At 45.6% G+C, this 15,763-nt stretch overlaps 1 protein-coding gene across 2 annotated transcripts in view; it reads left to right on the top strand.

The window, feature by feature from the left end:
• Nucleotides 1-15,763, top strand: part of LAMC2 (laminin subunit gamma 2) — a 61,632-nt gene that overhangs the window by 29,053 nt on the left and 16,816 nt on the right. Inside the window, exons 2-9 of one of the 2 annotated variants that reach the window (XM_027083068.1) lie at nucleotides 1,728-1,818; nucleotides 2,403-2,501; nucleotides 5,589-5,725; nucleotides 6,516-6,638; nucleotides 7,910-8,099; nucleotides 11,448-11,560; nucleotides 14,378-14,596; nucleotides 15,228-15,410. In XM_027083068.1, coding sequence (XP_026938869.1) covers nucleotides 1,772-1,818; nucleotides 2,403-2,501; nucleotides 5,589-5,725; nucleotides 6,516-6,638; nucleotides 7,910-8,099; nucleotides 11,448-11,560; nucleotides 14,378-14,596; nucleotides 15,228-15,410 — 1,111 coding nt within the window. In that variant the 5' untranslated portion in view covers nucleotides 1,728-1,771. The remainder of the gene's footprint in view (nucleotides 1-1,727; nucleotides 1,819-2,402; nucleotides 2,502-5,588; nucleotides 5,726-6,515; nucleotides 6,639-7,909; nucleotides 8,100-11,447; nucleotides 11,561-14,377; nucleotides 14,597-15,227; nucleotides 15,411-15,763) is intronic. The other variant, XM_027083067.1, reaches the window with a different exon arrangement.

The following is a 15,763-nucleotide window of genomic DNA, read 5'->3' as shown; positions in this document are numbered from 1 at the left end:
CTCTATCCCTCCTCAACTTCCTTTTTGGAAGAAGGTGGAGCATACAATAGAAATCACATGACCAACCCACAGAGATGCAGAGCCTGGCAGGGTGTTGGGCTGGCTTAGAGGAGGGGGAGCTTGGCTGGGAAGCCATTGGCTAGAAGGCCACCCACAGAGGCATCGCCTCCCCATCGCCCATGTTTCCAACCCTTTGCCCATATGAGACCCACCCACCAGGCATGCCTGCACCATCCCCATTACCACTGGCCCAAGTTCTCTTACCATCTGGGCCTTTATGTAAATTGTTCTCTCCCAGACTTCCCTGACCCCTCCCTGGGCCCTGTCTCTCTTTTGTAAACCCTTGTAAAATATGAAGTGTGTTATATCACAGCTCTGCTCCAAATCTCCATTAGCTCCTTTCCCACCTAGAATGAGATCCAAACTTCTTATCTAGGCAGGTAGGGCCCTGCAAGACCTTCCTGCCCCCTCCACCCTCGGCCTTAGGCTACTGCTCCATTTCTCCCCCCCTCCCAGCCTTCCTTTGCTTCTTCAAAGGAGCCAAGCTATGTGACGTCAGCCTTGGCCTAGAGCACTCTTCCCTCCCTCAGAGCCATGCAGACCTTCACTGGTTCCATCCCCACCTTGTCTATCTCCTCACAGAGACCTTCCAGACCAGTCTCCACCCCTCCGTGTTCTGACTTTTGTTTTACTCCTAGAGAACAGGGCTATTTCCTATTTCTTACTATCCCTGGTGCTTAGCAACCAGCAGATGCTGAACACATGTTTCTCAGAGGATCCTGATAATGGTACAGAGGGACCAAGATGGGGAGGAGACTGTGGGAAGATGAAGATTGGGAAAGAAATCTTCAGGAAGCTGGTTGGGACTTGGCATCTGACTGGATGAGGAATGTGAAGGACAAGGAGTCAGTTGCAGGCTTGGCAGGATTTGCTGGGGTCACGGGGCAGTCAGAGGGGGAGCAGGTCGGTAGGGAAAAGACAACAGACTTGGTTTTAGATGCATGAGATAAACACATGTGCTTATGTGCCGAACGCAGTGACAGAGATCGGTGCTTTGATGAGTCAGTTATTAGTCAAAGCTCTGGTCTGCACAAGTCAGGGAGATTGTGCTAAACTTAAATGAGGAAAATACTGATTTTTTTTCATCGAGAAAGTCTCGCGACCAAAAAAAAAAAAAAAAAGTCAACGAAACTAGTAGCAATTTAACTCCTAGGTATACATTCAAGAGATATGAAAACATACGTATCTGCACAGAAACTTGTACACAGATGTTCACATTAGCATTATTCATAATAGCTAAAAAGTGGAAACAACCCAAATGTCCATTCCAATGAATGGATGAACAAACTGTATTATGTTCACGAGACAGGATTTTATTCAGCCGTAAAAAGAGGGAACTACTGATACATGGTACAACATGGATGAATCTTGGAAACATATTAAGTGAAAGAAGCCAAACACAAAAGGCCACATGTTGTACCATTCCATTGATAGGAAATGTTCAGAATAGGCAAATCTACAGAGACAAAAGTTGGTCAGTGGTTGTTTAGGGCTGGAGGGAGGGAATGGGGGTGATTCCTAGAGGACACGGGGTATCTTTCTGGAGTAATAAAAGTGTTCTAAACTTGGTTGTGGTGCTGGTTGCACAACTCTGAGGGTCAACTAAAACCCATTGAATTGTATACTTTAAATGGGTGAATTACATGGTATGAATTATATGTCAATAGAAGTGTCACCAGAAGAAAGAACTAAATGAACCAAAAGCAAGTAGATGGAATCAATCACGATGAAAGCAGACACCATTGAATTAAACAATAGGTAAACAAATGATAACTTTTTTTTTTTAATGTCAACTGACCCAAACAGTCAACCAAACTAAACTAAACAGTTTTGTGATGAATGTGGTTTACATTCTGCGGCAAACCCCTCCTCTTTTTTTTTTTGCGGTACGCGGGCCTCTCACTGTTGTGGCCTCTCCCGTTGCCGAGCACAGGCTCCGGACACGCAGGCTCAGCGGCCATGGCTCACGGGCCCAGCCGCTCCGCGGCATGTGGGATCTTCCCGGACCGGGGCACGAACCCATGTCCCCTGCATCGGCAGGCGGACTCTCAACCACTGCGCCACCAGGGAAGCCCCCCTCCTCTTTATAGGATTGGGTAGCAAACAGTTCCTGGACTGGCTGCCGGCCACAGACCACACTTTGAGTAGCACGAGCATGGACAGACGAATTCTTAAAGAGTCTGAGAGAGATTAGCATGGACAAGAATAGCTAAGAGAGGCCTCACTGAAGATGAAAGATTGACTCAAGTTGGTGACATTTGCTTATGAGTGCTTGATCTTCACGTGTATGGTTGCAAAGTATTTGGGAACGCATCCCTAATTTTCTTTTTCTTCTTTCTCAGAGACTCCAAGTGTGACTGTGATCCGGCTGGCATCTCGGGGCCCTGTGACACAGGCCGCTGTGTCTGCAAGTCAGCTGTCACCGGAGGGCGCTGTGATAGGTCTGTGTGAACTGTGACCCTACGGGCACAGCAGGGTGTCCCTCGGCAACTAGCATGAGAATTCATCCTCTGAGTGCAATTACGGAAAACGGACACTTAAATGTTGATGACCTTCTTCCTGCCCCCTGTCCTCCAAAACTAGGCTTTATTTATTTATGTTTAATTTTACTTTTTGGCCATGCTGCATGGCGTGGAGGATCTTAGTTCCCCAATCAGGGATCAAACCCGTGCCCCCTGCATTGGAAGCACAGAGCCTTAACCACTGGGACTTCCCTCAAAAACTAGACCTTAAAAAAAGTGCAACCAAGGCCCCAAATCTCACTGGACTCCAAGCTTTTGCTCTGGGTCCCTTCTCTGTTTATGCTGTGACAGAGGCACAGGGCCCCAGTGAGTCCCTGGCCAGCTGGCTCTGAATCCCAGGTGCTCTGTGCAAGGTGGTACGCTGTGATGAGGTCACATGACTCAACCTGGTCCCAGGAAAGGCCTGGTCTAACTAAACATGTTGGGAAAATCTTAGTAAGTGGGAATATCGCAGTGTATGGCCACAGATAACCGTCTCATGCTGAGAAGGACCAGGGATGGGATGGTGGTTATATGCACACACATGAAATAGGGGGGGAGATGTAAGAGCCCTTTGGGTCCCAAACCACGGTGGGACACGTGGTGCAACCAGGTCTATCCACCTTCAGTTGCTGCTGCAGGAAATTCCTTAAGTACAAACTGTGCCCAGACTTAAAACTCTTCCCTCTCCTGATACTGTTGTGAGCAGAGGGCTGCGAGGTAGGCCCCAGAGGTAAAGGCTTCCCTCTTATTTCCTTAATGAAAGAAAGCAGTTCTTTGGCATCCTGCCAGTCTCGTATACCTGGGCAGAGGAAATGCCAGGTACATTCCTGGCTTTTGTTTTCAGGGGGTTCTTTGCTGCTGAGGTGGGGGGGGGTGAGGAAACATAGATTTAAGTGTTAAAAAAGGAGTCTCTTTTTGAAAGCATTTTAAATTTCAAAATAGAACACAGAAATAGAAAGTCACGTAAAATGTTGCCAGCAGCACCAATTATATGAAATAGACCTTTGCTAAAACTATGCCGGCCTCCTAACACCCTCTCTCCTTCCTAGAGGTCACCACTATTCTGACTTACTTACTTTTCTTCATAATTAATTACCCAAGTACATCCTTAAACACTGTGGTTTAGTTTTGCCTGATTCCCTTCACTTCCCTCCCCCCGCCTCCCTTCCTTTATCATTCCCTCTCCACCCTTTCTGTGCCTCCCCACTTCTTTCCTCCCCTCCTCCCTCCTTCTTTCCTCCCCTCCTCCCTCCTTCTTTCCTTCCTTCCTTGTTTTTTTTTTTTTTTTTTTCTTTTCGCGGGCCTCTCATTGCTGTGGCCTCTCCCGTTGCGGAGCACAGGCTCCGGATGCGCAGGCTCAGCGGCCATGGCTCACGGGCCCAGCCGCTCCGCGGCACGTGGGATCTTCCCGGCCCGGGGCACGAACCCGCATCCCCTGCATCGGCAGGCAGACTCTCAACCACTGCGCCACCAGGGAAGCCCCCTTCCTTGGTTTTTAATCTCTTTTAATCTGAAGGTTTCCTCCACAGAAACTATAATGATTTTTTAAACCCTTTCTCTATAGGAAAAAAAAACCCAACTTATTTATTTACAGCTGGTCTCTGAAGCATCTGTTGTTCACGGCTAAACTGCTTTTCCATGATTTTGCACAATGAACATATTCTTGACATATAGTCCAATGGATTAGACCACGTAATTTATCAGCAGATATACCTGAGTTTGAATTTTGTCTCAGCCACTTACCAGTTGTATGACCTTGAACAAGTTTCTTAACCTCTCTGGTCTTGGTCTTATCATCTAAGAAAATTGGAAATAACAATTCCTATCTCAAAAGGTTGTAGTGAGGATTAAATGAGGGAGCATAAGTAAGGTGCCTGGCATATCACAAGTGCTAAATAAATGATAATTGAAACTACCATTATTTCATGTAGAAGGATGTCGTTAACTTGAACAGAGAAGAAAACAAATCCTTCCCGGCTTCCCCTGCCCTCTTCTCTATGACCCCAGCCTCCGGGACTTGTCTGCCAGCTGCGGTCCCCAGAGAAGTCACCGGAGGGCTTGAGCTGGGAGCAGAGGGGAGGCCAGCTTACATTTTGCTTTTGTAGGAGCCTCTAGCCATCCTTTTTTGGCATAACCTCACCTGCCCCCTCCCCTGGGGGTCAGAGCCTAGGTACAAGGGGCAGGGATGGTGGGCAATGCCAGGGAGGGTGGTCTGGGAGGGGTCAGTACAGCTGAGTGGGTGCTGGGGCGGGAGCATTTGCCTTTCTTTTGTTGGCCCCCACTTCTCACCCTTTTGCCCCCGTTAAATACTTACTCCAGAACAGGGCCAGCTCTGCATATCCCTACCTGACCCCTCCCCATCTTGCCCACTCAATTCCTCACCAAGGATGGGAAAAATCACTGTTTCCAGACCATCACATCAAACGTGATACTGCTTTACCAGAGCAAGAGAAAGTGAATATTCTTCATGCTTTCTTTTTAAATTAATCAATTAATTAATTAATTAATTGACTATGTTGGGTCTTTGTTGCTGCGCGCGGGCTTTCTCTAGTTGCGGCGAGCGGGGCTACTCTTTGTTGCGGCGCACGGGCTTCTCATTGTGTTGGCTTCTCTTGTTGCGGAGCACAGGCTCTAGGTGTGCAGGCTCAGTAGTTGTGGCTCGCAGGCTCAGTAGTTGTGGCTCGCGGGCTCTAGAGCGCAGGCTCAGTAGCTGTGGCGCATGGGCTTAGTTGCTCCGTGGCATGTGGGATCATCCTGGACCAGGGATTGAACCCGTGTCCCCTGCACTGGCAGGTGGATTCTTAAGCACTGCGCCACCAGCAAAGCCCTTTTGTGCTTTCTTAATGAGGAGCTGTGATTTGTCCATTGGGGGGGTCTGGGAGTGGGGGGTGGTATGTGCAACTTAGTATTCCTCACCTTTGGGAATTAATGGGCCGGGTGGAAGAGAAAGTAGAAATGATCATATTCTCTATAGGGACAGAAATAACCTATAATATTGTCCTGATTTCTAAAACATCACTGCAGGTGCCGACCAGGTTACTATCACCTGGATGGGGGAAACCCTGAGGGCTGTACCCAGTGTTTTTGCTACGGGCATTCAGCCAGCTGCCGAAGCTCTGGAGACTACAGTGTCCATAAAATCACCTCTACCTTCCATCAAGGTAAAGCGATCTGTTTTCTAGGTTTTTTGCTTTTAATGTTGTATAGGGTTTTGTGCTTATAGACTTCCGTCCACGGCATGGGGTCCTTGAGTCATCTTTAGCAACTCTCTTCTAGCTTTAAATGTATATTATTTTTGAGGCAATAAGGAAGAGCCTAATGTCTTGTAAAAGTTATAGCTGAATAGTTTACTCAGACCAGCTTATGAATAACTTAAAAAAATAACTAAAAAGAGACCAGATTTTCATCTCCCTGCATTTCCCATCTCATCTATTTTAAAACCACAAAAGAATCATTCTTTTGGATTGAAGGGCTTAACATGAGTCTTCCTGGAATTCACATTCACTCATAATATCGCTTTCACATACGCCAAACGAGTTGATTTATGTGAAATTAGTTACCAAGCTACAAAGCACTCTAAAAATATGGGAGATTAATATGATTTCAACTCTGAGTTTCTCTTTGAACATACTAGACCCTCTTACCTCACTAAGGCCAGACCCTGTTTATGTAAATAAAATAAAAATACAAATTATAGGCAGATGAAAACATGCTCTCTTATTCCAAGAGTCAGACTCGGAGACAAGAAGTCACAGCAGCTGTAGGGCAGGAGTGGGTGAAGGTGAATACAAAGTAGAGAGGTGCATAGGGGATTTTGAGGATGGTACACGAATGTGGAAACATTAAGAAATCCCCACTTGTTACTCACTGCTAGTGAGTAGCAAGCAAGTCTTGCCTTGTTTAGCTCAGTAGATGTTGTCCAAATGCAGAGTGGTTTTATTTGTGTTTCAGATGTTGATGGCTGGAAGGCTGTCCAAAGAAATGGGTCTCCTGCAAAACTCCAGTGGTCACAGCGCCATCGAGATGTGTTTAGCTCAACACGACAGTCAGACCCTGTCTATTTTATAGCTCCTGGTATGTAGGGTATTTTTCCTGTAGAAGCCAACTTAGAACACTAAGAAGTCAGGATAGAAAAATGGGGTTAGAAAATGTGGACATCTTATCGCTTAGTGTTCTGGGCAGTAGTATCTCCAGAAGACAAGTGGGGCTTCAGCCCTTTTTGACAAAGTCATGGCACAGTACAGCAGAACTGGGTGTCCAGGTGGTCAGACCCTGGTTCAGGTCCCTACTTCCGTCAAATGGGAAGTTTCTAGGTCTCCCATCAAGACAAGAAATAAGGACAGTGGTCAAATCTGTGGGTCTACTGAGAAACAGATGGAAAAGTGAAAAGAAACCATTTCTCAAAGCTTTAAACCGCTTGTAAATTTTAAAAATATACAGTAGTCAGAGAAGCTGGATGGAAAAGCTCTGGCTAGAATTTTTTTTTAATTAATTAATTAATTTATTTATTTTTGGCTGCGTTGGGTCTTCGTTGCTGCGTGTGGGCTTTCTCTAGTTGCGGCGAGTGGGGCCTACTCTTCGTTGAGGTGCACGGGCTTCTCATCGCAGTGGCTTCTCTTGTTGCGGGGCACGGGCTCTAGGCGCGCGGGCTTCAGTAGTCTTGGCTCACAGGCTTCAGTAGTTGTGGCTCATGGGATCTAGAGCGCAGGCTCGGTAGTTGTGGCGCACGGGCTTAGTTGATCTGTGGCATGTGGGATCTTCCCGGACCAGGGCTCGAACCCATGTCCCCTACATTGGGAGGCGGATTCTCAACCACTGAGCCACCAGTGAAGCCCCTCTGGCTAGAATTTTAATCCTAGTTCATATCCTTAGCTAATATGTGACTCCTGGGCAAGGTGGCCTCTTAACCTTTCCAAACTTCAGTTCCCTCAGCTGTTGAATAATGACAACCTCCACGAATTATTGCCATCAAATGTGATGATGTCGGTGAAAGTATTCTGTAAACTAGAAAGCATTATGCAACAAATGGTATTATTGCTGATACACCTGGGATCTTTACATATTGGTCTGTCACAGGGGCCAGGCTATGAATCATGTAACGGATGGAATTGTCTTATAATGAGGCCCTTTTAGCGTTTCAGTAACTAACCCTTCTTCGTGGCCAAGAGTTGCAAGGCCATGTCCACTGCCATGAACTGGCTCTTCTGGCAGGGTGGCTGGGGAGGGGTGATGGGTGGGTAACATAGGACCCCAGGAGAAATTGCCAACATTGATGAAAACTTACTCACTCCTTTGCTTCTCCAGTCTCAGAACTGACCTCAGTCTTTTCAAATTCTATTTCACAGCCAAATTTCTTGGGAATCAACAGGTGAGCTATGGGCAAAGCCTGTCTTTTGACTACCGTGTGGACAGGGGAGGCAGACACCCATCCGCCCATGACGTGATCCTGGAAGGTGCTGGTCTACGGATCACAGCTCCCTTGATTCCACCTGGCAAGACACTGCCTTGTGGGGTCACCAAGACTTACACTTTCAGGTAAAGAGAGAGACTACAAGTGGGTCAAAGAGAGCAAACTGTGACTGAAGTCTGATTCCTTTGTTCATCCAGTCATCATTCATTGGTTCAACAAGCTTTTCTGAGCACCTTTTATGTACCAAACATGGTGTTATGTGCTGAGACAGGTCATGATTGCTGCCCACAAGCCCCGGACAAGCTAATGGGGGAGAAAAATAAACAGATGATTATAGTGCAGCTTGTAAGGGACAAGGTGGACACAGGTGCTTTGAACACACACAGGAGATATCAGTAACTCACACTGGAGTAATCAAGGAAAGCTTCCCAAGAAGATGTGACAAGTGAAGAGCCGCTCTTTAAGGAAAGAAAAGGGGGGAAGGTTAACATGGCAGAAGAAGTATGTTTGAGGAAGTTTCGTACATTTAGGAAATTCTAAGTGGTTAAGCATGAGTGGAGCATGGGGTCAGGGAGAGGAATACTGTGAGAAGTGAGGTCGGAGAAAGAGGCTGAGGTAAGGTCATGGATGGCCCCGTGTGTGTCTAAGAAGGTTACATGTTATCCTGTGGAATGGGATATTTTTTGAAGTATAATTGACCTACAACACTATGCTAGTTCCAGGTCTAAAACATAGTGATTTGATATTTCTATACATTACAAAACGATCACCCTGATAATTCTAGTTACCACCTGTCACCATACAGTGTTATGACATTATTGACTATATTCCCCAGGATGTACATTTCATCCCCATGGCTCATGTATTTTATAACTGGAAGTTTGTACCTCTTAATCTCCCTCACCTATTTCACTCATCCTCCCACACCCTCCCTTCTGGCAAATACCTGTTTGTTCTCTGTATCTATGAGTCTGTTTTTGTTCTGTTCTGTTTGTTTGTTTTTTAGATTTCACATATAAACGAAGCCATATGGTATTTGTCTTTCTTTGTCTGAATTATTTCACTTAGCATAATACCCTCTAGGTCCATCCATGCTGTTGCAAATAGCAAGATTTCATTCTTTTTTTATGGTTGAGTAATATTCCATTGCATACACACACACACACACACACACACACACACACACACACACACACACATATACATGCATATATACCACATCTTCTTTATCCACTATTGATGGATACTTTCCATATCTTGGCTATTGTAAATAATGCTGCAGTGAACATAGGGGTGCATATAGCTTTTTGAATTGGTATTCTTGTTTCTTCAGAAGAATACCCAGAAGTAGACTTGCTGGATCATATGGTAGTTCTATTTTTACTCTTTTGAGGAACCTCCATACTGTTTTTCATAGTGCCTGCACCAATTTACATTCCCATCAACAGTGCACAAACATTCCCCTTTCTCCACGTCCTCGCTAACACTTGTTATCTGTTGTCTTTCTGATAAGAGCCATTCTGACAGGTGTGAGGTGGTATCTCATTGTGGTTTTGATTTGCATTTCTTTGATGATTAGTGATGTTGAGCATCTTTTTATGTGTCTGCTGGCCATCTGTATGCCTTCTTTGGAAAACTGTTCATTGAGGTCCTCTGTCCACTTTTTAATTAAGCTGTTTGTTTTTTTTGATGTTGAGTTGTATAAGTTATTTGTATATTTTGGATATTAATCCCTTATCAAATATATCATTTGCAAATATTTTCTCTCTAGAATGGGAATTTTGAATGGTGGGTACAGAGAGTTCAGGGGAGGGGGACGTGCCTATTAAGTGCTTAGTACTGTGTCAGAGACTGAGAATTCAAGATGAAGAAACGTGGTGTTTGTCCTTCAAGAGCTCTTGTCTAGTAGGATATGTAACATGTCAAAAAGCAAACATAACATAATACAAGGTCTCTTCAGTGGTGGTGCATGCTCATGGGGAGTTGGGAGGAGAGGAAAGAGTCTTAGTTCTGCCTGGAGGAGCCAGGAAAAGCATTACTAAGGACGCAGTGTGTGGACTGAGAACAGGAAGAAGCACAGGGCTTTCCCAGGGACAAAATCAGGACAGCCCGTACATAGGAGTATATGTGGGAACGTGGAAAGGCATAATACAGGGGATTGGTAAGCAGTATTTATGGCTGGAACACAGCGTGTATAGGGGAGATGGGCAGATAAGATTGAAAACGCTGGGAAAAGACCCAGCATGGTGGTTCTTGGATGTCATGTCAAGGTGCTGAGATCTTGCCCATGCCTACAAGATGATGGAAAGCTGTTGAGAGATTGGAAGTCGATAATTGGTGTGATCAGGTGTGAAGGCTGGGTGCAAATACTGTGTGAAGGACAGTTTGGGTAGGGTCTTTAATTGAACCACCAGGACACATTCACAGTGGTTCAAGTGAGGGTTGTTGGGGACCTACCCCAGGGCAGAGGTAAAGGTAATAGAGAATAGAAGACTCACAGCACACACACAATGTGTTCTTAAATAACTGAGTGCAACTTATTCTAACGATACAAACACCCAGCTCTCCACGCTGGAACACCCATTCCCACCTTCTCAGCTTGGTGAACTTACTCTTTAAGATTCAGCTTGCAGGTTTTTCCTTTATAGTAGCCTTCTCAGAATCCTAGGTAAAGTTACAGTCCATCCTGAGTTTCTATGACATCCTGTTCAGGCCTTTGTTATAGCCCTTTCTGCATTGTATCATAATTATTTGTTTACCCGCCACCCCTGGGAGACACTGATCACCTCACTCTACTTGCCTTTGTATCCTCCGTCCTGAAACAGCTTCTGGCTCAAACCAAGTGCACAGTAAACAGTTATTTCACGAATCAGTGGATGAAACAAAAGGGTTAGTATGGTTCCTGGAAGGGCTATTCCAGTAGAAATCAAAACAACATAAAGAAGAATAGTACAGGGGCTGGTGATGTGATGCGCTGAGGCAACGTGATGCCAAACTAGGAAGTATTAGATGTGGACAGTGTAGAAGGTGGAAACTGACTTTTGAAAATAGGAGGTGAAATGTGCTCAGATAACAAATCATTTAAACAACAAAACCAAAAATGAATGATGGCTCTCGAGGATCAGAGCTTCTGGAACTCAGAGATGTTCCTGCTGTTAGGTTTTGTGTGACCAAGAATAGAAAGTGGTCTCTGAGGGCCTGGACCAGCACTGGATGCTGTGACCCCGGGAGCTCGGCTTCCTGCACTGGGATGCCCTCCAGCAAATCCTGTGGGGCTTGCATTCCCCATGGAGTGAGAAAGTTCCAGGCTTGTGCCTATGAGGATGTGGCTACCAGTCCTTCATCCCTGTACAAGCAGGGCTGTGAAGGGGCTTAGCTATTCCCCCATTCTCAGGCATAATTTGTATCGGGTATACGCATTATGAGATTTGATAAGAGTTGGATTTTTCAGCTTTTGCTTTTAAATCATGCAGATTAAATGAAAATCCAAGCAGTAATTGGAGCCCCCAGCTGAGTTACTTTGAGTATCGCAGGTTACTGCGGAACCTCACAGCCCTGCGGATCCGAGCTACCTATGGAGAATACAGTAAGTGGCTAAAAGAAATGAATTTCTCTCTTCTTAGGTTTTAGTTTAATTTGCTTCAGCTCTCTAAGGTGGTGACAGTCTCCAAACAATTAAACAAACGACTTAGTGGTTTTGACGTCGAGTCTCTGATTGGGTCTAGATTTGTACATTCTAGAAGAAGTTGTTAAGAAAGAATATTTCTTGAAAAGAGGTCAGCACCAATGAAGAATGAATGATGCTTCCTTGCTAAAGAGCCTCTGAATTTAGATTAAAGCTGATTATTTGAAGAAGATAACCTACAGCAAAAGGCACGTTCCCTTAGCTCGGAAATTGCATCTACAACAGTGTTCTCTTTATTTCTTGAGTAACTTTCCTTTGGAATTATACTCGGTGCTACCACGTTCAGATATCACCATGTATTCTGTTAATTCCTATTATTGAACTTTTATATACTATGTACTATGTTGGGTACTCCTAATCTCGATTGGGATTATTTAAATGAGACCTCCTTAAGCTTTTTAGCACACATGTAAAAAGGAAGCATGGCTGGCATGCACCATTTCCATGTCACTGATATAGTGAATAAAGCAGGAAGTAGAAAAGGTGCTTACTAACAATTTATTGAATCTTTACTATGTGCCAAGCACACTACAATACATGCATTGTCTCATTTAATTTCACAAGAAACATAGGAGGTAGATACCACTGTCATTTCTCTTCGACTGTTGAGGAAACACAGTCATTGAGGTGTTTTGTGATTTGCCCAATTCACACAGATAGTGAGGCTTGAGCCAGAATTTAAACCCTGATTTTTCTGACGCCAGAGCCTATGCAGTCAGTCATATGAACTGCTATATCTTTATGCATGGCATAGTGAGTGAATACCAACTGTCTTTGATAGGGCTATCAATGAGAAAAATTCATCAATAGTCAATCTAAGAGGGCTTCTCTGGTGGCACAGTGGTTAAGAATCTGCCAATTCAGGGGACACGGGTTCGAGCCCTGGTCCGGGAAGATCCCACATGCCGCGGAGCAACTAAGCCCGTGCGCCACAACTACTGAGCCTGCGCTCTAGATCCCACGAGCCACATCTACTGAAGCCCGCACGCCTAGAGCCCGTGCTCCACAAGAGAAGCCACCACAATGAGAAGCCCGCACACCGCAATGAAGAGTAGACCCCACTCGCAGCAACTAGAGAAAGCCCGCGTGCAGCGACGAAGACCCAACGCAGCCAAAAATAAAATAAATAAATTTTAAAAAATTGTCAATCTAAGAAAGAAATGGAAAATCTTATTTGAGCCAATATGAGAATTATAACCCAGAAGACAGTCTCTCGGAGAGTTCTGAAGACTGTTCCAAACAGGTAAAGGGGGAAGCCAGTATATATGTGATTTGGGGAGAAGCTACGTTCAATCAAGCACACATCTCGGTAGAAGGTTACTACTATTTGCAAGGAACAGATACCTTAGTTAATGGTTTAAGTGCTTTTCTAAGTACGGGAAGATGCAAGAAACTGGGCTCAGAAAATTTTCTCCTGAAATATCTAACTCTCTGAGGGCCAGTTCTGTCAGGTTTCCTAGAGCACAAAGTACCACACCCTGATCTTCGCCCTGAAGTCCTTTCAGGATGTACTTTAGGTCAGCGACTGCAGTGGCTAAAGACTTCATTCTTGTAGATCTGGATAGTGGGCAACACTCTTTATTTTACAATCCCTTCCCTTTCGGTCTTAAGTTCAACCAAGGTCTGGGAGGCATTTCGTGAGCAATTGCTAGGAGCGCACATTCCCAGGTCAGTTGAGGATGTCGTTGACAGGCCACAGAACGTGCTATTACTGGACTAGGTTCAGTTAACAGTAGCCAAAAGCCTCTGGACCTCCTGTCTTTCTACTCTGTTATGGTCCAGGAAATAGTTCCCTCTTGTTGCTTCTTCCCGTATCTAGAGTTATTATGCATGATTACAATCTTGTAGAACTATATATTTGATCAAATTGTTTCAAGTTGCCTAATCATCATTAATTTCATCTGAGGATCAATCACACATTTGGTAATGCAAGAAACAATAATCTTTGTAAAATAGGTAGCATATAATATAGCTAGTAACATTAATAGGTCATAAGCAAGTATTTAAGCTAAGAACTTCCATTAGGTGCGGCCCAGTGTCTCCCCAGGTCATCTGACCAGTCTGTTCTGCACTAATTGCTATCTTTAAGGGAAAATGATATATTGGCATTGTACATAAAGTTCACCAAAGATGTCTGCACGTACAAGGCGAGTAGTGGGTCGTCATGACCCCTTAAAGGATTGACAAAGGAATGTTATCGTCTAAGGAGTTACATGGCTGGCGCCAGAAGGAGAAAAATTGATCTTTATGGTTGAGCAGGTATTTCTGCCACAGGGGAGGTCTGGTTAACACATAATGCAGATGTACAATGCAGCTAGAGGGGAATGAGGAGGCCAAAGGGCAGAGAAAAAGTTTTGTTTTGTTTTCTTGTGGTACGTGGGCCTCTCACTGTTGTGGCCTCTCCCGTTGCAGAGCACAGGCTCCGGACGCCCAGGCTCAGCGGCCATGGCTCACGGGCCCAGCCGCTCCGCGGCATGTGGGATCTTCCCGGATCGGGGCATGAACCCGCGTCCCCTGCATCGGCAGGCGGACTCTCACCACTGCGCCACCAGGGAGGCCCAGAGAAAAATTTTATGTTTAAATATTTCTTGTCTTGCCTTAAAACCGTGAATTTTCATTTCATCAGGGAGTTAAGAGAAATAAAATCCAATGAGAGGCCTGACTTTAGATCCTTGGACCTTACCCCTTGCTGCTTCTAACGTGTTCCCTCTCTTGCAGGTACTGGGTACCTTGACAATGTGACCCTGATCTCAGCTCGCCCCATCTCTGGAGCCCCAGCACCATGGGTTGAACAATGTGTGTGTCCTGTCGGGTACAAGGGACAGTTCTGCCAGGAATGTGCTTCTGGCTACAAAAGAGATTCAGCCAGACTGGGACCTTTTGGCACCTGTATTCCATGTAACTGCCAAGGAGGAGGGGCTTGTGATCCAGACACAGGTGAGTGAAATGACACCTGGACCAGATGGTTGGGGGCACAGCCAGGCGACTGAGGTCTCTCGCGGAAGAGAGAGCTGTGTAGGAAAGACCATGCCTGAACTCATTTCAGAGATGGGAAAGGATTAAGGGAAGCAGGGCTGGAGTCAGGGAAGATGGACATGGCGCTTTATTACACACAATCCTTTTCATTATGGAAATGCCACAGGGTTGTGAGAAAGGTGCTAGGTTACAGGAAATGGCTGTCATGGTTCAGTGCGGGGTGGGGGAATTGGTGTCGAGTTGCAAGCATTGTACGGGGAGATCAAAGGCAATGTCAGGACTGGAATGAATGTGCGGACAAACGGTGTCAGGCCTTGGGGGACAGGGGAGCAGTGTTAAGTCATGGCTGGTAGAGGAAGTGTATTTCTGCTTAGCCTGGGAGAGTGAGGGTGAGACTCAGGGTGGTGGCCATGTTTAGAGTTGGTACTAGGGCAGAGGAGAGTACCCGCGCTCAGGCACTCTGGGGAAAGCTTCAGAAAGGCAGGCTGTGAGTTACTAAGCTCTGACTTGCACACGTCATGCGTATGAAAGCAAGTGTACAGTTCTTCCCTGCTCATTTCTCTGCTCCTCCATTCTTCCTCTGCCCCCCCAGGAGATTGTTATTCAGGGGACGAAAACCCTGACATTGAGTGTGCCGACTGCCCCATTGGTTTCTACAACGACCCGCGTGACCCCCGCAGCTGCAAGCCCTGCCCCTGTCGCAATGGGTTCAGCTGCTCCGTGATGCCCGAGACAGAGGAGGTGGTGTGCAATAACTGTCCCCACGGTGTCACTGGTGAGGCCAGCTGCCTGCCCTGTCCTGATGCCGTGAATCTGCAAGGATAGCTTCTATTCCAAGGGATTCCCGGGGAGTTTTCATTACTCAGGGTTAGTCTAAATGGGCTCATTTTAAAGATAAGGATAGCTCGTCCATGCCCGAGTGCTGAAGTGGATGGAGGAAGGGCAGAGTGTACAGTTACGCGGAGGAAACATCTAAAGCTGTTTTAGGAGGTTTGTAATTAGGAGATGAAGTTTTCAGATGAAATACAGGGTTTAACTAAGTTTTTTAAAATGAACCAAGGTGAAGAAGGAAAACTTAGTGGCCTTATAAATGTCGCATCTCTCTGCTGGTCAGTCTGAAAGAAGAGT

The sequence above is a fragment of the Aethalodelphis obliquidens genome, unplaced genomic scaffold, assembly GCF_003676395.1.
Source record: "Aethalodelphis obliquidens isolate GAN/ISIS:26980383/991018 unplaced genomic scaffold, ASM367639v1 scaffold48, whole genome shotgun sequence".
In the NCBI taxonomy this organism is placed as follows: Eukaryota; Metazoa; Chordata; class Mammalia; order Artiodactyla; family Delphinidae; genus Aethalodelphis; species Aethalodelphis obliquidens.
The sequence above is the reverse complement of the archived record's forward strand: the minus strand, read 5'-3'. Positions and strand labels throughout refer to the sequence as shown.